This window comes from Gorilla gorilla, chromosome 4 (assembly GCF_029281585.2).
Source record: "Gorilla gorilla gorilla isolate KB3781 chromosome 4, NHGRI_mGorGor1-v2.1_pri, whole genome shotgun sequence".
NCBI classification, from domain to species: Eukaryota; Metazoa; Chordata; class Mammalia; order Primates; family Hominidae; genus Gorilla; species Gorilla gorilla.
Window position 1 is genome coordinate 32,923,293 of NC_073228.2, and position 21,695 is coordinate 32,944,987.

The following is a 21,695-nucleotide window of genomic DNA, read 5'->3' on the forward strand; positions in this document are numbered from 1 at the left end:
ATGTTAGGCTGGTCTCAAACTCCTGACCTCAAGTGACCCACCCGCCTCAGCCTCCTAAAGTGCTGGGATTAGTCGTGAGCCACCACACCTGGCCCTTTCCTTCCTTTTCTTCCTTTCTTTCCTCCCTTCCCTTCCATTCCTTCATTCCTTCTCTTTCCTTCCCCTGCCTTCCCTTCCTTCCTTTCTTTCTTTTGTCTTAAAGATTCCTGTGATATTTCATCTCAGCCTTTTGGCTAAGATCAAGTGTAGTATCTGTTTTTATCAGTTTAAAGACCTGTGTGTGTGTGTGTGTGTGTGTGTGTGTGTGTATGTGTGTTTAAGACAGGGTCTCACTCTGTCACCCAGGCTGGAGTGCGGTAACAAAATCTCAGCTCACTTCAGCCTTGACTTCCTGGGCTCAAGCAATCCTCCCACCTCAGTCCGCCAAGTGCCTGGAACTATAGGCACACACCACCACACCCAGCTAATTTTTGTATTTTTAGTGGAGATGGGATTTTAACATGTTGCCTAGGTTGGTTTTGAACTCCTGGACTCAAGCGATCTACCTGCCTCGGCCTCCCAAAGTGCTGGGATTATAGGCGTGCCCCACCACGCCTGACCTAGTCAGTATCTTTCAAGTACTGTTTTGAAAGACATTGACGTGTAGTGCTCCCATTTTTCCTCTGACTTCCATCTCTCATCTTTGTTCCACCTGTGGGTATTTTTTTTCCTGCAACTTTTTAAAACAGCTTTATTGAGCTATAATTCATATACCATTAAATTCACCCCTTTAAAGTATACAATTAAGTGGCTTTTAGTATTCATGGTTTTGTAGCCATTGCCACAATAACATTTTCATCACCTCAGAAAGAAACCCCATACCCATGAGTAGCTACTCCCTACCACCCTTCCCTGCTATCCCGCAAGCTCCCAAAGACGAATCTACTTTCTGTCTCCACAGATTTGTTGTCTGAACATTTCAAATAAATAGAATCATATAATATATGACCTTTCATGTCTAACTTTTTCACTTAGGATGTTTCTTTTTTTTTTTTTTTTTTTGAGACCGAGTCTCGCTCTGTCACCCAGGCTGGAGTGAAGTGGCACTATCTCTGCTCACTGCAACCTCCGCCTTCCGAGTTCAAGCAACTCTCCTGCCTCAACTTCCTGAGTAGCTGGGACTACTGGTGTGTGCCACCACGTCTGGCTAATTTTTGTATTTTTTAGTAGAGACAGGGTTTTGCCATGTTGGCCAGGCTGGTCTTGAACTCCTGACGTCAGGTGATCCACCCTCCTCGGCCTCCCAAAGTGCTGGGATTGTAGGCATGAGCCACTGCACCTGGCCCACTTAGGATGTTTCTAAGTTTCATCCATGTTGTAGCGTCAATCAGTACTTCATTTGCTTTTACTGCTGAGTAATACTCCACTGTATGGATATACTCCATCTTCTTTTCTCTCTTTTTCTCTCTTTTTTTTTTCTGAGATGGAGTCTTGCTCTGTCCCCTAGGCTGGAGTGCAGTGGTGCAATCTCAGCTCACTGCAACCTCCGCCTCCTGGGTTCAAGCGATTCTCCTGCCTCAGCCTCCTGAGTAGCTAGGAGTACAGGTGCGTGTCACCACACCAGCTGATTTTTGTATTTTCAGTAGAGACAGGGTTTCACCATGTTGGCCAGGCTGGTCTCAAACTCCTGACCTCATGATCCACCCACCTCGGCCTCCCAAAGTGCTGGGATTACAGGTGTGAGCCACCGTGCCCGGCCCATACTCCATTTTCTTATCCAGTCATCAGTTGATGCTGGTCATTTGTGTTGTTTCCACCTTTTGGCTGCTATGAACATACATTTACAAGTTCTTGTGTGGACATGTGTTTTCATTTCTCTCGGTTATATACCTTGGAGTAGAATTGCTGGCCATATGATAACTAATGTTTAATATTTTAAGGAACTACCAAACTGTTTTCCAAGGCATCTAAAGCATTTTACATTCTCAGTTTAAAAAAAGAAAAATTGTGGGCTGGGTGTGGTGGCTCATGCCTGTAATCCCAGCACTTTGGGAAACTGAGGCAGGCTGATCATCTGATGTCAGGAGTTTAAGACCAGCCTGGCTAACATGATGAAACCCGTCTCTACTAAAAATACAAAAATTAGCCGGGCGTGGTGGCACGAGCCTGTAACCCCAGCTACTTGGGAGGCTGAGACAGGAGAATTGCTTGAACCCAGGAGGTGAAGGTTGCAGTGAGTCCAGATCGCGCCATTGAACTCCAGCCTGGGCGACAGAGCAAGACTCTGTCTCAAAAGAAAAGAAAAGAAAAGAAAAGAAATGAAATTGTAGTAAAATGTAAATAACAACATTTACCATTTTAATCCTTTTTTTTTTTTTTTTTTTGAGACAGGGTCTGGCTAATATGGTCCAGGCTGAACTCCAATTCCTAGGTTTATCCTCTGGCCTCAATATCCTTAGCAGCTGGGATTACAGGCACATGTCCTTATACCTGATAGCCATCTTAATCTTTTTTAAGTGAACAGTTCACTGGCATTAACTACATTCACATTATTGTACAATATCACCATCATCAATCTCCAGAAGGTTTTCATCTCCCCACACTGTAACTGTATATCCATTAAACAATAACTCCACGTTCCTTTCTTCCACTCCTAGCAGCCACCATTCTACTTATTGTCTCTATCAATTTGACTACTCTAGGGACTCATATAAGTAGAATCATATAATATTTGTCTTTTTGTGATTCATGTATGTCACTTATAATGTTCTCAAGATTCATATATAGTGTAGCAGTGTCAGTTTCCTTTCTTTTTAAGGTGGAATAATATTCCATTGAATGTATGTACCACATTTTGTTTATCTATTCATCTGTTAATGGACATTTGGTTTGCTTTCACCTTTTGGCTACTGTGAATAATGCTACTGTGAACACTGGTATGCAAGTATGTGTTTGAGTACCTGCTTTCAACTTTCGGGTTTATACCCAGAAATGCAATTGCTGGATCACATGGTAATTCTGTGTTTCAATTTTTGAGGAAATACGACTTTTTAACTCCTGTAATATTCAATAACTTCAAGAAAATCTCTGCTTTCTCCCTTTTTTTGTGTGTTATAGTTGGGAATAAAGCCATGATTTTAATCTTTGTAGATTTGTCCAACATCAGTCTTAATGATTTATATACATGTAAAGGAACAGGAAAGAAAGTAAACAACTAGTTGCAGTAGCCTCTAATACCTCTGTCTGTCGGCAGGGTGGTTGTAGTAGTAGTAAATATTTATTGAACATTACTATGTGCCAACCACTGTGGTGTGTGTGTATGTGTGTGTTTGTATACTCACACCCACATCCATACATATAATTTGGTTTAGCTGCATTATCCTCATTCTAGTACCCCTTGTGATTTGGAGGCAGTCAGTAATTCTGCATAAAAGTCAACATTTTTGGCTAGGATTTGTTTATTTACAGAGAGATAACAAGAAACAATAAGTTTCTATTACTATATTCTTCAACTTTATTTGTTCCAGAAACATAATTTTATTTGTTTGTTTATTTATTTATTTATTTATTTTGAGACGGAGTCTCGCTCTGTCGCCCAGGCTGGAGTGTAGTGGCGCGATCTCGGCTCACTGCAAGCTCTGCCTCCCAGGTTCACGCCATTCTCCTGCCTCAGCCTCCCGAGTAGCTGGGACTACAGGCGCCCGCCACCACGCCCAGCTAATTTTTTGTATTTTTAGTAGAGGCGGGGTTTCACTGTGTTAGCCAGGATGGTCTCGATCTCCTGACCTCATGATCCGCCCGCCTCTGCCTCCCAAAGTGCTGGGATTACAGGCATGAGCCACCGCGCCCGGCAGAGAAACATAATTTTATTTTATGAACATTTTCCCTATAGATTCTTTTAAGCTTAGTAGCATAATTCATTTCCTTTTGTTTCTTTCAAAAGACTTAATTGAACTGAGCTTTTTGTTCATATATTGGCTTTTCTTTTCTCCCATCACCAGCACTATCATTAGCAGAGTATTTTTATGTATTTTTGTAACCATTTTTTTTTTTTTTTTGGAGACGGAGTCTCACCCTGTCGTCCAGGCTGGAATGCAATGGCATGATCTCGGCTCACTGGGTTCAAGCGATTCTCCTGCCTTACCCTCCCGAGTAGCTGGGATTACAGGTACCCGCCACTATCCTGGCTAATTTTTGTATTTTTATTAGAGACGGGGTTTCACCATGTTGGTCAGGCTGGTCTCGAACTCCTGACCTCAGGTGATCCACCAGTCTTGGCCTCCCAAAGCTGAGATTACAGGCGTGAGCCACCTCGCTCAGCCATTCTTGTAACCTTTTATCATCCACTCATGATAACTAAAACCCTAAAATGAATTGAAGTATTATAGGCACAAAATTAACTAAAGTGCAGCACAGTTTACAAACACTAATAAAAGAATCGTAGAGGCTCCTGGCTGGGCGCGGTGGCTCATACCTGTAATCCCAGCACTTTGGGAGGCCAAGGCGGGTGGATCACCTGAGGCCAGGAGTTCAAGACCAGCCTGACCAACATGGAGAAACCCCATCTCTACTAAAAAAAAAAAAAAAAAAAATACAAAATTAGCCAGGCGTAGTGGCGCATGCCTGTAATCCCAGCTACTTGAGAGGCTGAGGCAGGAGAATTGCTTGAACCTGGGAGGCGAAAGTTGCGGTGAGCTGAGATCCCGCCATTGCACTCCAGCCTGGGAAACAAGAACGAAACTCCATCTCAAAAAAAAAAAAGAGAATGTAGTGGTTCCCAACAGCCAGTTACTCAAATAAAACAGGCTATGCGCACAACAGTTTTTCCTTTGTGGTATGGTGCTAAGTCCTAACCACAGTCCTAACCTGTCATAAACAGGCCATAAATGCAAATCATGTTGTCCTAAATTACTCACTGCCATGTCAGTCTTATTGATCGAGCTAATGTCATAAAAACATGTATTATGGGTAGCTGCCCAACTACCCTGTCCTCTCTTTTAGCTCTATGGCCATTTATTTCTTATGCTTTATATACCAACTTTCCTTTCCTAGTTTTGTGAGATCCTCAAGGATTAGTTCTTGTCACTTTTATTTTTTCCTGTATGAATCTGTATTTGGGGAACTCATCATTCTCCTGAGTTATATTAATACATGCAGATCTCTGGGTATTTCACTACTGAGCTACATTCCAGTTACCTAAAGATCATTTATAATTAAGTTACATAATTTATTATCACCTCATGAGGAAGATGACTTCTTCCCTCCTACCAATTTCCCTCCCAATGTTAAACTTTTTTTTTTTTTCCCCAGACAGAGTCTCACTCTGTTGTCCAGACTGGAGTGCAGTGGCATGATCATGGCTCACTGCAGCTTTGACCTCCTGGGCTCAGGTGATCCTCCCACCTCAGTCTCCTGCGTAGGTGGAAATACAGGTGTGTGCCACCATACCTGGTTCTAATTTTTTGTATTTTAGTAGGGATGGGGTTTTGCCATGTTTACTAGGCTGGTGTCGCCTGGGCTCAAGTGATCCTCCTGTCTCAGCCTCCCAAAGTGTTGGGATTATAGATGTGAGTCACCACCCCGGCCTAAACTTTTATTTCTGTCAAATTCTTGAATATATTTGAAGAGTTACAGAAATATAAAGCTTATAATTACAAAGAATAATGCTTCACACTCCCACCCTCAAGAAGGATACCACTCATCTCAGTGTCTTATGGTATTTCCTTTATATTTCTAAATAGTTTTCCTTGTACTGCATCTTCATTTTTCCTGATCTGAAACATCTACTAATTTCCTGGATACGAACTGTTATACTTCACGTCCTGGCTCTGCCTCTTATTAGCATTGTGATTTTAGCCAAGTCAGTTAACCTTTCTGTACTTTAATTTCGTCATCTGTAAAATGGGAATATTACTATGTACCTCAGAGGTTGAGAGAAAATAAAATTAGTTAACATATATAACTGTTTAGTCCAGAGTAAGTGCTATACATTAGCTGTTATCATTAATAATAATTTCCTACTATAGGCCTGGTGTAGTAGCTCACACTTGTAGTCCCAGCTACTTGGGATGCTGAGGTGGGAGGATCACTTGAGCCCAGTAGTTCAAGTGAGCTATGATTGCACCACTGCACTCCAGCCTAGGTGACAGAGTAAGATTCTAACTTTTTTTTTTTTTCCCGAGACAGAGTCTTGCTCTGTTGCCCAGGCTGGAGTGCAGTGACATGATCTTGGCTCACTGCAACCTCCGCCTCCCAGGTTCAAGCGATTCTCCTGCCTCAGCCTCCTGAGTAGCTGGGATTACAGGCACATGCCACCCTGCCCAGCTAATTTTTGTATTTTTAGTAGATTCAGGGTTTCACCGTGTTGGCCAGGCTGGTCTCACACTCCTGACCTCATGATCCACCCGCTTCAGCTTCCCAAAGTGCTGGGATTACAGGCATTAGCCATCACACCCAGCCAATTCTAACTCTTAAAAAAAAAAAAAAAAAAAAAGAATTTTGTACTATGGAAGATAAAGTTTAAATACTTTACTACCCATATTTATTCCTGTCTTCACAATTTCTGTAACTCTTTTATATAAGCCCTATTGAATACTGTGTCTGCTTTCCTTTCTTCACAACTTATTTTTCTAGAGCTAATAATTGTTTTTTTTCCTTCCATTTGCTTAGTTTTTCTTTTCTTTTCTTTTCTTTTTTTTTTTTTTTTGAGACAAGGTTTTGCTCTGCCGCCCAGGCTGGAGTGCAAGAGTTTGAGACCAGCCTGGGCAACATAGGGAAGCTCCATCTCTACAAAAAATAATTTAAAGGTTGGGCGCAGTGGTTCACGCCTGTAATCCCAGCGCTTTGGGAGGCCGAGGTAGGCAGATCACCTGAGGTCAGGAGTTCTAGACCAGCCTGGCCAACATGGCGAAACCTCATCTCTACTAAAACTACAAAAATTAGCTGGGTGTGGTGGCACACACCTGTAGTCCCAGCTACTCTGTGACCATGGCTTACGGCAGTATCTGCCTCCCAGGCCCAAGTGATCCTCCCTGCTTAGCCGCCCGAGTAGCTAGCACCATAGGCATGTGCCAGCACACCTGGCTAATTTAAAATATAATAATATTATTATTATTTTTTGAGATGGAGTCTTGCTCTGTCGCCCAGGCTGGAGTGCAGTGGTACCATCTTGGTTCACTGCAACCTCTGCCTCCCAGGCTCAAGTGATCCTCCCACCTCAGCCTCCTGAGTAGCTGGGACTACAGGCGTGTGCTACCACGCCCGGCTAATTTTTGTATTATTAGTAGAGATGAGGTTTCGCCATGTTGGCCATGCTGTTCTGGAACTCCTGACCTCAAGTGATCTGCCCCTCTTGGTCTCCCAAAGTGCTGGGACTTGCAGGCGTGAGTCACTGCACCCAGCCTTTGAATTATTTTTTGTAGAGATGAGGTTTCACGCTATGTTGCCCAGGCTGGTATTGAACTCCTGACCTCAAGCGATCCTCCCGCCTTGGCATCCCAAAGTGCTAGAATTACAAGCATGAGCCACCATGGCCCAGCCTGCTTAGTTTTTCTATATACTTTTCACTAATTCAGCCTCAGACATTTCTAACAACTGTAAAACTCTTCTCAATATTGTCAGACACACTACACGTTCTTTAAGTTTTATTTTCTCCCATCCTATCCTTTCTGGTGTTTCTATCCTGCTCCCATCTGACCTCCTGCTCTATAGGCTTCTTGAATTGCTGTCTTTCTGGGATTTTTTTTTTTTTTTTTCAGATGGAGTCGCACTCTGTGTTTAGGCTGGAGTGCAGTGGCGTGATCTTGGATCACTACAACCTCTGCCTCCCAGGTTCAAGCAATTCTCCCACCTCAGCCTCCCGAGTAGCTGGGACTACAGGCGCATGCCGACACGCCTGGCTAATTTTTTTTTTTTTTTTTTTTTTTTGTATTTTAGTAGAGACGGCGTTTCACCATGTTGGCCAGGCTGGTCTCGAACTCCTGAGCTCAGGCAATCCGCCCGCCTCGGCCTCCCAAAGTGCTGGGATTACAGGCGTGAGCCACCGCGCCTGACCTTTTTTTTTTTTTTTTTTTTTTTTTGAGGCGGAGTCTCGCTCTGTCGCCCAGGCTGGAGTGCAGTGGCGCGATCTCGGCTCACTGCCAGCTCCGCCTCCTGGGTTCACGCCATTCTCCTGCCTCAGCCTCCCGAGTAGCTGGGACTACAGGCGCCCACCACAATGCCCGGCTAATTTTTGTATTTTTAGTAGAGACGGGGTTTCGCTATGTTGGCCAGGCTGGTTTCGAACTCCTGACCTCAGGTGATCCACCCGTCTCGGCCTCCCAAAGTGTTGAGATTACAGTCATGAGCCACTGCGCCCGGCATTTCTGGGATTTCTTTACCATTATTTTGGTACTTCCCTTTGTTTTATTCCTGTGTTGTATCATATGTTTCACTCTTTGGTGGTTTATTTCTTTGATCTGGAAGTATATCATTTAGACGCTTCCTGAGGAAGATTACACAGAAAGTTAACTTTTTGAGATGCTGAATGTTTGAAAAAGTCTTTATTGCACCCTTTAACCCTTTTTCTTTTTCTTTTTTTTTTTTTGAGACGGAGTCTCCCTCAGTCGCCCAGGCTGGAGTGCAGTGGCACGATCTCGGCTCACAGCAACCTCTGCCTCCCGGGTTCAAGCGATTCTCCTGCCTCAGCCTCTTGAGTAGCTGGGACTACAGGTGCCCGCCACAACGCCCAGCTAATTTTTTGTATTTTTCGTAGAGACGGGGTTTCACCGTGTTAGCCAGGATGTTCTCGATTTCCTGACCTCATGATCTGCCCGCCTCGGCCTCCCAAAGTGCTGGGATTACAGGCGTGAGCCACCGCGCCCAGCCTAACCCTTTGTTTGATGAGTGGTTTGGTTGAATATAGGATTCTAGATGGGAGATTTTCTCTTAATTTTAACATCATTACTTCGTGGTTTTCTAGCTTCTATTGTTGCTGTTGAAAAATGGATGCCATTCTCATTCCTGATCCTTTGTCTGTGCTTTCCTCCTCAGCCTACCCCAGTCCCTTACCTATCACCTGGAAGTTTCAGAATATTTTTTCTATCCTGCGAAAATTTAGTTATGGTATAGATCTTTTTATTAATTGTGCTGTCACTTGGTGGGGCCTGAAAATATATGAATCTTACCTAATCATAAAAAAAGAAATCTGGCAGGGTACAGTGGCTCACACCTGTAATTCTAGCACTTTGGGAGGCTGATGCAGGAGGATCACTTGAGGCCAGGAGTTTAAGACCAGCCTGGGCAACACAGTGAGATTCCTGTATCTATTTAAAAAAAAAATTAAAGAAAAGAATTACCAAGTGGCAGAAGGGGCCCAATTGAAATGTCTTTTATGGAATTCTGGTAATTTATATTACAAAATAAATCTGGAAAACCAGCATAGTTTATAAATACAGTTGGGTTGGCATGAATTTTGTATTTTGTGTGTATATAAGTAAATTGATATTTATACATACTTTATCCCCATGATAGTATGTTTACGAATTTTGGCCGGGCGCAGTGGCTCACGCCTGTAATCCCAGCACTTTGGGAGGTTGAGGCGGGCGGATCACAAGGTCAGGAGATTGAGACCATCCTTGCTAAAACGGTGAAACCCCTTCTCTACTAAAAAGACAAAAAATTAGCTGGGCGTGGTGGCGGGCGCCTGTAGTCCCAGCTACTCCGGAGGCTGAGGCAGGAGAATGGCATGAACCTGGGAGGTGGAGCTTGCAGTGAGCCGAGATTGTGCCACTGCACTCCAGCCTGGGCAACAGAGTGAGACTCCATCTCAAAAAAAAAAAAAGATTTTTATAAGTAGTTTCAAGTTGTCTTATTCTTTAAGAACAAATACTAATAGTGCCTTTTATCTTCTTCTGAATAGCATTTAGAATTGTATTTTAGAAATATTGTATAATTTATTATTGTGAACTATCCATCAAATGTTATATATCTAAGGTGACCCTTATTTGCTGTTTAATATTGCTAATTTTTTTGGTGGGTTATTTCTGTACCTAGGCTATAAATTCCTTGAGAATAGGATCTAGGTCTTATACTTTTCTCTCTTCCCCACCTCCCATCTGATGTCATGTGGCTGCATAATTAAATACTCAACAGTGTTCAATTAAATGGATGGTAGAATGTGTTGTATGTATACAGTATTTTAATTCTTAAAAAGCTTAATCTTTCATAATTTAATACATGTTCACTTTTTTCCTGATGTAGAAAAATCCAGTTACACTCTTAAAGGAATTGTCAGTGATAAAGTCTCGATATCAAACTTTGTATGCCCGCTTTAAACCAGTTGCTGTTGAGCAGAAAGAGACTAAGAGCCGCATTTGTGCTACTGTGAATAAGACTATGAATATGATACAAAAACTACAGAAGCAAACAGACCTGGAGGTAATGCTTTCAGTTGACAGGTTAGATTTGTTTAGCTTTAGCTCTGAGTGTTGCTTTGAAAAATAAACCTGATGTAACTTAAATTTTGAAACTCAGCAGTCAGTTTGAACTATTGAAAGATTTTCCTGATACCCTGATGTATAATAGCTCTTATTTCTGTTTATTTAAAAATAAGCATTTGGACTTGACATGGTTAATAAAGAAGTGTGCTGTCTTGAATTATGTAACCATGGCAGAAAACTTGGTAATACTTATTAAATCTAGCAGCTTAGCTGGTTCCTGTAAGTACTAGTGAGACTGAGATGTCTAGAAAATGGTTGCTTAGAGTGCTGTATCAAGGAGCTGTGTCTGGACATGGCAGAAAATAGCGTAGTCTGCCAGAGCCTGGGAAGGAGGAAGGGCTGCATATGTGATATTTATTTGCCAACTCTACACTAAATTTTGGCTTAAGATACTTTGAATTATGGGCTTGTAGCTAGAGTAAATCAGAAAGGTTAATTACCCAGGTCAGTTTGATCAAGAATACTTTATATTGCAAATGGAGGGGAAAAAAATAGAATAATATCTGCTTAGAACGATAAAATGATACCTTAGATGTATCTGTTATATCACAAGGAGATGAATGGTGGAGGAAGGAAGGGCAATTGAACAGGGAATAGAGGTAATGGGGAGACAGAATTTAAAACAGGGTTATGTCACATGCTAGTAAATTAAATGCAAAAAAAAGTATGTATATGATAAGCTTTTATAAATCATCTCAAATCGCACATTCTTCATTATATGTGCCTGACAATAGAGCACATAACCTTGTTCTTGGAAAACAAATAGCTGATTAAGTATAGTTCCAGATGTACATGACAACATATCTGTATAGAACCATAAATTTATTGAAGCACAGAATAAACTTGGGTGAGAGGGCAAAGAGAAAAATGGTATTTTGAATATTTACAAATTTCCCCCACTGGATATAATAAATTGATGGTATATTTTTGAGACTACAAATTGGTACATAAAAGTAGTTATATAGTAATAGAGGATTTTTTTTCTTTTTTGAGATGGAGTTTCACTCTTGCCGCCCAGGCTGGAGTGCAATGGCACCATCTCGGCTCACTGCAACCTCCACCTCCCGGGTTCAAGTGATTCTCCTGCCTCAGCCTCTGGAATAGCTGGGATTACAGGTGCCTGCCACAATGCCCAGCTAATTTTTTGTGGTTTTAGTAGACACAGGGTTTCCACCATGTTGGCCAGGGTGGTCTCGAACTCCTGACCTCAGATGATGCATCTGCCTCGGCCTCCCAAAGTGCTGGGATTACAGGCGTGAGCCACCATGTCCAGCCAGTGATAGAGGATTTCAGTCATCTGAGTATCTGTAAAGGTCTTCAGTTGAAGAAATACCTGAAATGAACAATACTTATGTCAAAGGCTGAAAACTAAGGGAGCTTTTACTTTGGATCAAGTTATGGCAAACAAGAAGAAATGATTGAAAAGTTATAAAACTTGAAAGAGGTGGTCATATTTTAGAATCAATGATGACCAAATTGGGAAATGTTGGATATAGTGAGTCTTGTACCTACTGCTTTAAAAATGAGGTAGTATGCTGGGCACAGTGGCTCATGCCTATAATCTTGGCACTTTGGGAGGCCAAGGCAGGAGGATCAATTGAGGCCAGGAGTTTGAGATTAGCCTGGACAACATAGTGAGAACCTATCTCTACCAAAAAAAAAAAAAAAAAAAAGAAAAAAAGAAAAAAATATTTTAAATTTACTGGACATGGGAGTGCATGCTGGTAGTTCCAACTATTTGGGGCAGAAGGATCCTTTGACCCCAGAAGTTTGAGGCTGCAGTGAGCTATGATTGCACCACTGAATTCCAGCCTGGGTGACAGGGTGAGACTGTCCCCAAAAAATTTTAAAATAAACTAAAATAAAAATGAGATAGTAGTAGAAAGTTCAGAGGGAATACAGATATGAAACTTAATCTTCTGAGAGATGTTTAAAAGGGAAGCTTAATAAACAAACCATTATATTGATAAATTTTTATGATCCAAATGTGAATGGGAATAACATCTGTAGAGCTGATAACCAAAAACAGTTATATGAGCCCAGAGTTTAAAGGACTTGCAAGGTACAATTTGTAAATAAATTTCAAATATTAAAAGGTCACAGGGACAAACCTGTGAAATTAGTTAGGAAAGCCAAAGAGGCCGGGTGCGGTGGCTCACACCTGTAATCCCAGCACTTTGGGAGGCCGAGGAGGGAGGATCACGAGGCCAGGAGATCGAGACCATCCTGGCTGACATGGTGAAACCCCATCTCTACTAAAATAACAAAACATTAGCTGGGCATGGTATTGCATGCCTGTAGTACCAGCTACTCGGGAGGCTGAGACCGGAATCGCTTGAACCTGGGAGGCGGAGGTTGCAGTGAGCCAAAATCTTGCCACTGCACTTCAGCCTGGCAACAGAGCGAGACTCTGTCTCAAAAAAAAAAAAAAAAAAGCCAAAGGCAGATAGATCTAAGGCCTCTGAAATTTTCTAAAATAACCAAAAGGTTATTTTAAAGGGGCTTTAAAATTATCTGGGGAACAAGAAGGACAAGAAAAGGATAAAGTCTCCTTGGAACCAATAGTGCTTTGTTTATAGATAACAGAATGTATATCTGTTCAGGTATTATCTTGCTATAATCTTTATCAAAGAATGGTTTTTCATTTGGAAGGGTAGAAAATGTATTTGAATTTGTAATGGTCAAAAAGAACACCTGAATTGATAATACTAAATAATAAATACAGAACAGAAAAGGAGGTAGGAGAAAGGGAATACATACTAATTTCGTAATCTTTCTTAGGGGATGTTAAGACATTGACAAAAGAAGAAAAAAAAGACAAAAGACACTGAAGTTTATTTATTTATTTAATTTTTTTGTTTGTTTGTTTTTTGAGACGGAGTCTCCCTCTGTCGCCCAGGCTGGAGTGCAGTGGCACGATCTTGGCTCACAGCAACTTCCGCCTCCCGGATTCAAGCAATTCTCCTGCCTCAGCCTCCCAAGTAGCTGGGACTACAGGCATGCACCACCACGCCCCGCTAATTTTTTTGTATTTTTAGTAGAGATGGGGTTTCACCAAGTTGGCCAGGCTGGTCTCGAACCCCTGACTGCAAGTGATCCACCTGTCTTGGCCTCTCAAAGTGCTGGGATTACAGGTGTGAGCCTCCGTGCCCTCATATTTAAACTGAGGTTTAAATATGTTCAATTATAAAGGTGATCTCATCAAAAGAAAAAAGGGACTAAACTTACACCCAAACAAAAAATAGCAAAACAAACGCCCAAAACATATATAACAATAAATAGAAAATTAAAAAGGCATTAAAAGTAGAATATGTGGTATTCTATGATCTTCCAAAATATGTGTGATAAAGAAGAAAAATTTCTACAAACTTTAGACTGGTTAACTTGACTTTAATTCCTGGAAAAATTCTTTGAGAATTTATTAAACAGATGGTCTGAAAGCTTTTGTAGTGATCACAAGGAGCAATGTGGATTCATTAGTCTCATAGCTGGGTATGGCAGTGTGCACCTGTAGTTGCAGCTACTTGGGAGGCTGCGGTGGGACGATTGCTCGAGCCCAGGAGTTAGAGGTTGCAGTGAGCTATGACCGCACCACTGTGCTCCAGCCTGGGCGATGGAACGAGACTCTGTCTCTAAAACAAAAACAAAACGAAAAAACCAAGTCTTGTCAGAATAACATTTCCTTTTTTTGAGGTAGAAGAAGGAAATCCTGTAACTGGGTTGTAGTAAGACGTATGATTGTTTTTCATTTTATCCTTGTGAACATGTTGGGCAAATGTTGGTTTGATCAGTGGAACCAGCTGCATATCAGAATCATATAGGTTCTGTGGCTGTTCTAGATTTGGGCTGTCCTATTTACATAACGTAATGTGGCTATATAAATTTAAATTTAGACTGGGCATGGTGGCTCATGCCTGTAATCCCAGCACTTTGGGAGGCCGAGACAGGTGGATCACCTGAGGTCAGTAGTTCCAGACCAGCCTGGCCAACACGGTGAAACCCCCGTCTCTACTAAAGAAATACAAAAAATTAGCCAGGCATGGTGGCGGGCACCTGGAATCCCAGCTACTCGGGAGGCTGAGGCAGGAGAATCTCCTGAACCTGGGAGGCGGAGGTTGCAGTAAGCTGAGATTGTGCTCCAGCCTGGGCAACAAGAGTGTAACTCTGTTTCAAAATTTAAAAAAAAAAAAAAAAAGGAAGAAAGAACGAAAAAAAGAAGAAAAGAAATTTACATTTAAGGTAGTTAAATGAAAGATGAACATTAAGTTCTTCACCTACTGATTGGACAGTGCTGATAAAGAATATTTCCAGCATCATGGAAAGTTTTATTGGACAGTGCTGCCCTAGAGATTCTGATTCTGTAGGTCTGGGGTGTTCCAGATTTGGCAGTCTCTCTAGAGATGACCTATATAGTTGGCAGAATTGTAACTACTTGATTCTTCAGGTTGTACCTCCTATTAATTCCCCACATAACCCTTTGTTTCAGCCAGTCTGTTTGTTGGTGCTCTGTGAAAGTCCCTTACAACTTCCCTTCAGCCTCCCTTCTTCTTTTGCTGCTACCTGCTTTTGGTGGATGCTATTGGCCATTTTTCTTTCTCAGTATCTGTTATCCTTTCCTGCCTACCAGAATATAGACATGAAGTGCATAATGACGTTTTGGTCAACAATGGACCAAATATATATGACAGTGGTCCCAGAAGATTATAATAGCGTATTTTTACTGTACTCTTATGTTCAGATGTTTAGATATAAAAATACCATGTGTTACCACTGCCTACAGTATTCAGTACAGTAACGTGCTATACAGATTTGTAGCCCAGGAGCAGTAGGCTATACCATATAGCCTGAGTGTATATATACAATCCCTGTTTGTGTAAGTACAGTCTGTGATGTTCACACAATGAAACTGCCTAACGATGCATTTCTCAGAACGTATTCCTGTCATTAAGTGACACATGACTATACTGACTTTCTTGAGATGTGTGTTGTCCCTCATAGCGATGTGCCTGAGATGAATCTGGCCCCATCCTCAGCTCCAGGGGTGCATCTGATTGGCATGGGGAATGGACTTTATTTTGTAACTAACAGTGGTTGAGGAATGGGTTTGTAACCCAAATGACATGTGAGTAAGGATAGTCTGGAAGTAGGTTACTAGGAAGACTTTACTCACTGCTGAGAGAACCCTGAGAAGAGAAAGCTTCTTTTCTTCTTCTGGACATTGTGTAGAGTTGTGATACCTAGCACCGTTAAAGCCATTTGCTGTCAGCTTGAGGGTAAAGGCACTATCCAGGATATCAGAGCTGTGAGATGGAAAAAATGGAGTCCTTACATTGTTCAGTTGCTAAATAAGTCAGCCCAGAAGTCTTTCCTTTTTCTGAAGTTATTGTGGAATGATAATACATTTTCTTTTATCTTTTTTTTTTGAGACAGAGTTTCACTCTTGTCGCCCAGGCTGGAGTGCAATGGCGTAATCTTGGCTCACTGTAACCTCCACCTCCCGGGTTCAAGCAATTCTCCTGCCTCAACCTCCCGAGTAGCTAGGATTACAGGTGCCTGCCACCATGCCCAGCTAATTTTTTGTATTTTTAGTAGAGATGAGGTTTCACCATGTTGGTCAGGCTGGTCTCAAACTCCTGACTTCAGATGATCCACCCACCTCAGCCTCCTAAAGTGCTGGGATTACAGGCATGAGCCACTGTGCCCGGCCTCTTTCTCTTTTTTGTGATGGAGTCTTGCTCTGTCACCCAGGCTGGATGGAGTTCAGTGGTGCGATCTTGGGTCACTGCAGCCTCCGCCTCCCAGGTTCGAGGGATTCTCCCAACTCAGCCTCCTGAGTAGCTGGGATTACAGGTGCATACCACCATGCCTGGCTAATTTTTGTGTTTTTTAGTAGAGATGGGGTTTCACCATGTTGGTCAGGCTGGTCTCAAACTCCTGACCTCAAGTGATCCACCCGCCTCAGCCTCCCAAAGTGCTGGGATTACAGGCATGAGCCACCGCGTCCGGCCTCTTTTTTCTTTTCTTAAGATGAGGTCTTGCTCTGCTGCCCAGGCTAGAGCGCAGTAGCACCATCAGGGCTGACTGCAGTCTCGACCTCCCAGGCTCAAGTGATCCTCCCACCACAGCCTCCCAAGCAGCTGGGACCACAGGTGTGCGCCACCATGCCCAGCTAAAAATTAGTGTACTAATTAGTTAAAAATTAGCTACTCGGGAGGCTGAGGTGGGAGGATTGCTTGAGCCCGGGAGGTTGAGGCTGCAGGGAGCCATGATTGTGCCACTGCACTCCAGCCTGGGCGACAGAGTGACCCCGTTTCAAAAATAGAAAACAAAAATTTTGGAAAAAAATTAGATGGTTATATCTGTACTGAACATCTGTAGACTTTTTTCCTTATCATTTATTCCTTCCACAATACAGTGTAACAATTATGTATATAGCATTTACATTGTATTAGGTATATAAGTAATCTAGAGATGATTTAAAGTATACAGGAGGATGTGTATAGTTTCTATGCAAATACTACGCAGTTTCATATAAGGGACTTGAGCATCTGTGGATTTTGTTATCCTGGAATCAATCTCCCACAGATACTGAGGGTTGACTGTACTTTTAGAATATGGCATCCAAACATGACTTCTTTGGTTCTGATATAATCCTTAAATTGTTTGATTTCTTGGTCTTGTTTCTTCAACTTAATTGCAAGTTCTTTAGAAGCTCAAACATCATAGGACCTTGTATATAAATAGCCAAGTATCTGTTTTTTCTCTTACCTTTCTAAATCTGTGATTACATACATAGTATAAGCTTAGGGAAACATTTATTGGTGTGACAATGCAGAAGTTAACTAAACTGATTTAACAGTCTTTGAAGGTTTTTGAAATAAAGATTTTATCATTTATTTTCTAGCTGTCACCACTGACTAAAGAAGAGAAAACTGCGGCAGAGCAATTCAAATTTCACATGCCAGATTTATGAAGAAATGGACTTGGAAAGGAAATTCTAACAGAGAAGAGCTTAATTCCAGAGAAATTTAGGAAGATGTCTTGTTAACCCTTGATGTCTAGAGATTGGGGGCTGGTGAAGGGGGTTTGGCTTCAATGACTGGATAATGGTATCTTTCATGAGAGAGACTATAAGAAGGGCAGATAATATATGAATAAAGTTCAGCCAAAAGGATCAAATGAGAATAAAACGATTTAAATATATGTACACACGCATGCACACACACACTTAGTCTTGTAATTTCAGGCCAGAAATTCTCTTAACACTATTTTGCATCTGTTTTCTTTTTCTAAGTCATGATAATGTAGATGTTCTGGTCTATCATAAAAGAATGTTTATGTACATTTCAGTCATTCGGTATGTGGCTTTGTAAATTAAAGTATAGGCAAAACATTTGTGTTATACATTATATATAATTTCATTTTGTAAATGTTGATTGCACATGTGGTCACATTATTGTTGAGACTGCTTTTATGTGACCTGTAGTCTCCCACAGAACCTAAAGTAATAAGCTGGCTTTTCTGTGATAGCCACTTTTGCGTATTTCTTTCCCTATTTCCCTTGCCTGCTAATGTTGAACAGCATGAACTTGCTTTCTGATGCTGTTTTAGACTGTCCCTGTTGTATCTCAATAATATCTTTGTTTTCTGTCAGCCTTTATTACTATAATTGTTCATTCTACATGAAAGCTAGGAAACTGAAATTAGAAGAGCACTTATCTGCTACTTGCCAGTTTTGCGTGAGTGTGTTATATGTATGTGTCAATTTCCCTTTAAAATAACTATTTATTTTAAAATAACTATTGGCAATAAGGAAACTGTTCAAAGTAGAGGCAGATCTTGATAGAAAGATGTTAATCACAGGGTTGTTTATAATAGCAATATACATACACATTTGGCTAGTACTAGGTGAATAGGAAAATAAATCATGCTGTATGTATACAATAAGAGGTCAAGTTGCCAATAAATTATTACTGTTAATGTTCTGGGAAATGCTGAAACTTTGCTAAGTGGGGGAGAGGGAAAGCAGGTATTGCAGTTTTGTAGTGAAGATTGGGCTTTGGAGTCATATCTGAGATGTAAGTAGCAGCTTTTAAATTCTAGCTATGACCCTGTGCAGATCACTTAACTTTTGAGTGTCAGGATGTTTGGAAGGACAAGACAGGAAAGTGTTTTAATACAGGGTTCAGTATTTAGTAAGCCTTCAATAAATGATATTACATACATGTAATAAAAACTAAGCATTGAAAGGACTAGGAAAAATGCATCAAATGTTAGTTCTGCAGGTTATAGAATTATACTTTTATGTAATTTTAAAATTTCAGTTATGAACATGTTTGTCCATTAACAAACTTATAATAGCTGAAAAACAGGGTTGTGAGAACAGCTTCAGTTAAAGTTGTCCTGTCTAGTTTGAATATTTCAAGAACAGAAAGGCTTTTTTTTTTTTTTTTGAGACGGAGTCTCACTCTGTTGCCCAGGCTGGAATGCAGTGGTACGCTCTCGGCTCACTGCAACCTCCACCTCCCAGGTTCAAGCAGTTCTCTGCCCCACCCTCCCGAGTAGCTGGGATTACAGGCGCCCACCACCACGCCCGGCTATTTTTTTGTATTTTTAGTAGAGATGGGGCTTCACCATCTTGACCAGGCTGGTCTTGAACTCCTGATGGTGATCCACCCACCTCGGCCTCCCAAAGTGCTGGGATTACAGGCGTGAGCTACCGTGCCCGGCCCCCTTTTTTTTAATTACAGAGAAATGTTACACCTTAGTATCAGATATTAATTTTCTTCAGTGTTCAGGCAATTAGTATTTAGAAAGCTCTGGTCATGAGATGGCTCTGGGATGTGATGATGATTGTTGGGATTGAAAAAATGGTAGTATCATGGAGAGATCATAATAAATTCTTATTATAATAGTATTAAAAGTGGTTTTGCTTTCAGTTAGGGAGAAAAATTAGATTGTACTATTTTACCTCTATGATTTCCTTCAGTTATCTTCCAAATGTTGTTTTTTCCCCACAGCCCCCTTAACATTGTTCTCTATGCACTTCTCAATACATTTTCATTTGTTTCTCAAGCCTCTTTGTGGATGACTCCTAAATATAACTTCTTCCACTAGCTCTAGATCCGTATTTCCAATAAAATCCCCTACCTGAATATTCAAGTTAAACATGTCCAGAATACTTACTGATTTTATTGTTAATAGCCACTATTCTGTTGTCTGGAATTAAAACCTGTATAACTAATTTGCATCCCTTTATCTTCTTAGTCAATAAAACCTACAATCCTCTTTCTAAAATGGTCATAGTATACAACCTCTACATTATCTTCACACCTCCTTAATTTAGATCTTTTGTTTCTCATCTGGATTATAATTGTTTTCTCCTATGTGACTATAGTGTCTTTATGTCTTAAGTTATAAATAATACATGTTTAAGAATTTAAAAATCACAGGCATGACCGGGCATGGTGGCTCACGCCTGTAATCCCAGCACTTTGGGAGGTCGAGTCGGGCAGATCACAAGGTCAAAAGATGGAGACCATCCTGGCCAACATGGTGAAACCCTGTCTCTACTAAAATTACAAAAATTAGCTGGGCGTGGTGGCACGTGCCTGTAGTCCCAGCTACTCGGGAGGCTGAGGCAGGGGAATCGCTTGAACCCAGGAGGCGGAGGTTGCAGTGAGCTGAGATTGCGCCACTGCACTCCGGCCTGGCGACACAGTGAGACTCTGTCTCAAAAAAAAAAAAAAAAAAAAAAAAAAAACCCAAAAAAACAACAACAAAACAGGCATATAAACTATCTAGAGGTAATCTGCAAATAATTTCTTCAGGCATTTCTACATGTATACAAACAAATTTTTTTCAACAAAAGTAGGTTGATACTGTGCCTTGTACTGCTGCTGTACTTAGATTTTTTTCATTTCATTATTTTATTTGAGAGAGGGTCTCGCTGTGTCACCCAGGCTAGAGTGCAGTGTTGCTATCATGGCTCACTGCAGCCTCCAGGGCTCAAGCAATCCTCTCGCCTCAGCCTCCCAAGTAGCTGGGACCACAGATGCATGCCACCAACCCCTGCTAATTTTTGTATATTTTGTAGGACTTGGTTTCATTATGTTGCCCAGGCTGGTCTCCAACTCCTGGGCTCAAGAGATCTGCCAGCCTCAGCTTCCCAAAGTCCTGGGATACATGAGCCACTGCGCCCGGTCTTCAATTCTAATATATTTTTGTTATGTCACACATCCACCCTTCTTTTCAACAGCTGTAATCCATTATATGGCTATACCATACTTTTTTTTTTTTTAATTTTAGACAGGATCTGGCTCTGTTGCCCAGGCTGGAGTGCAGTGGCGTGATCTTGGATCACTGCAGCCTCAAACTCCTGGGCTCAAGTGATCCTTCCATCTCAGCCTCCAGAGTAGCTGGGACCACAGGTGTGCACCACCATGCCCAGCTAGATATATAGTCATTTTTATCAGTTCCTTAGTGATAGACATTTAAGCTCTATAACAGCAAGTTATACAAATAATATAACAAGTTGTATAACAGCAAGTTATTTAAGGATATGTATGAAGTTAGGAGATTTTTCTTGTGGGGAGGGCAGCAAGGTCAGCCTTTAAGGGATTCTGATGGAGCAGACCATTGGCTCTCAAACCCCAGGGCTTGGCAAACGATGTGAGTTTAGCATCTTGCCAACTAAATTATTTATTTTGCTCAAGTTATCCTTTTTGCTTGCAACCAACGGCCTCTAATCAGCTGTACAGGTTTCTAATTGTTCGCTATTATGAACTGGTGCAATAAGTCCTTCGACATTCTTAGGTTCTTCGGCAAACATACAAGAATCTCTTACTACTTATCATATAAGTATTGCAATTTGTCTTATTTGTCTTCTGTACTGCTCCTTGAGAGCAAGGGCCACTTCTCATTACTCTGAATCCCAAGTACAGCATTGCATTCTTTTTTTTTTTTTTTTTGAGACGGAGTTTCACTCTTGTTGCCCAGGTTGGCGTGCAATGGCGCGATCTCGGCTCACCGCAACCTCCGCCTCCTGGGTTCAAGTGATTCTTCTGCCTCAGCCTCCCCAGTAGCTGGGATTACAGGCATGCGCCACCACGCCCGGCTAATTTTGTATTTTTAGTAGAAACGGGGTTTCTCCATGTTGGTCAGGCTGGTCTCGAACTCCCGACCTCAGGTGATTCGCCAGCCTCGGCCTCCCAAAGTGCTGGGATTACAGGCATGAGC

The 21,695-nt window shown here is 41.5% G+C and overlaps 1 protein-coding gene and 1 pseudogene across 2 annotated transcripts in view; both read left to right on the forward strand.

Annotated features, from left to right (window-relative positions):
• SKA2 (spindle and kinetochore associated complex subunit 2) overlaps nucleotides 1-19,754 on the forward strand; it is a 45,386-nt gene extending 25,632 nt beyond the window's left edge. Inside the window, exons 3-4 of one of the 2 annotated variants that reach the window (XM_031011610.3) lie at nucleotides 10,219-10,395; nucleotides 17,362-19,754. In XM_031011610.3, coding sequence (XP_030867470.1) covers nucleotides 10,219-10,395; nucleotides 17,362-17,430 — 246 coding nt within the window. In that variant the 3' untranslated portion in view covers nucleotides 17,431-19,754. Of the gene's footprint in view, nucleotides 1-10,218; nucleotides 10,416-17,361 lie in introns of both variants that reach the window. The other variant, XM_055386762.2, reaches the window with a different exon arrangement.
• Nucleotides 214-391, forward strand: LOC115934903 (uncharacterized; annotated as a pseudogene).
• Nucleotides 19,755-21,695: the final 1,941 nt, after the last annotated feature.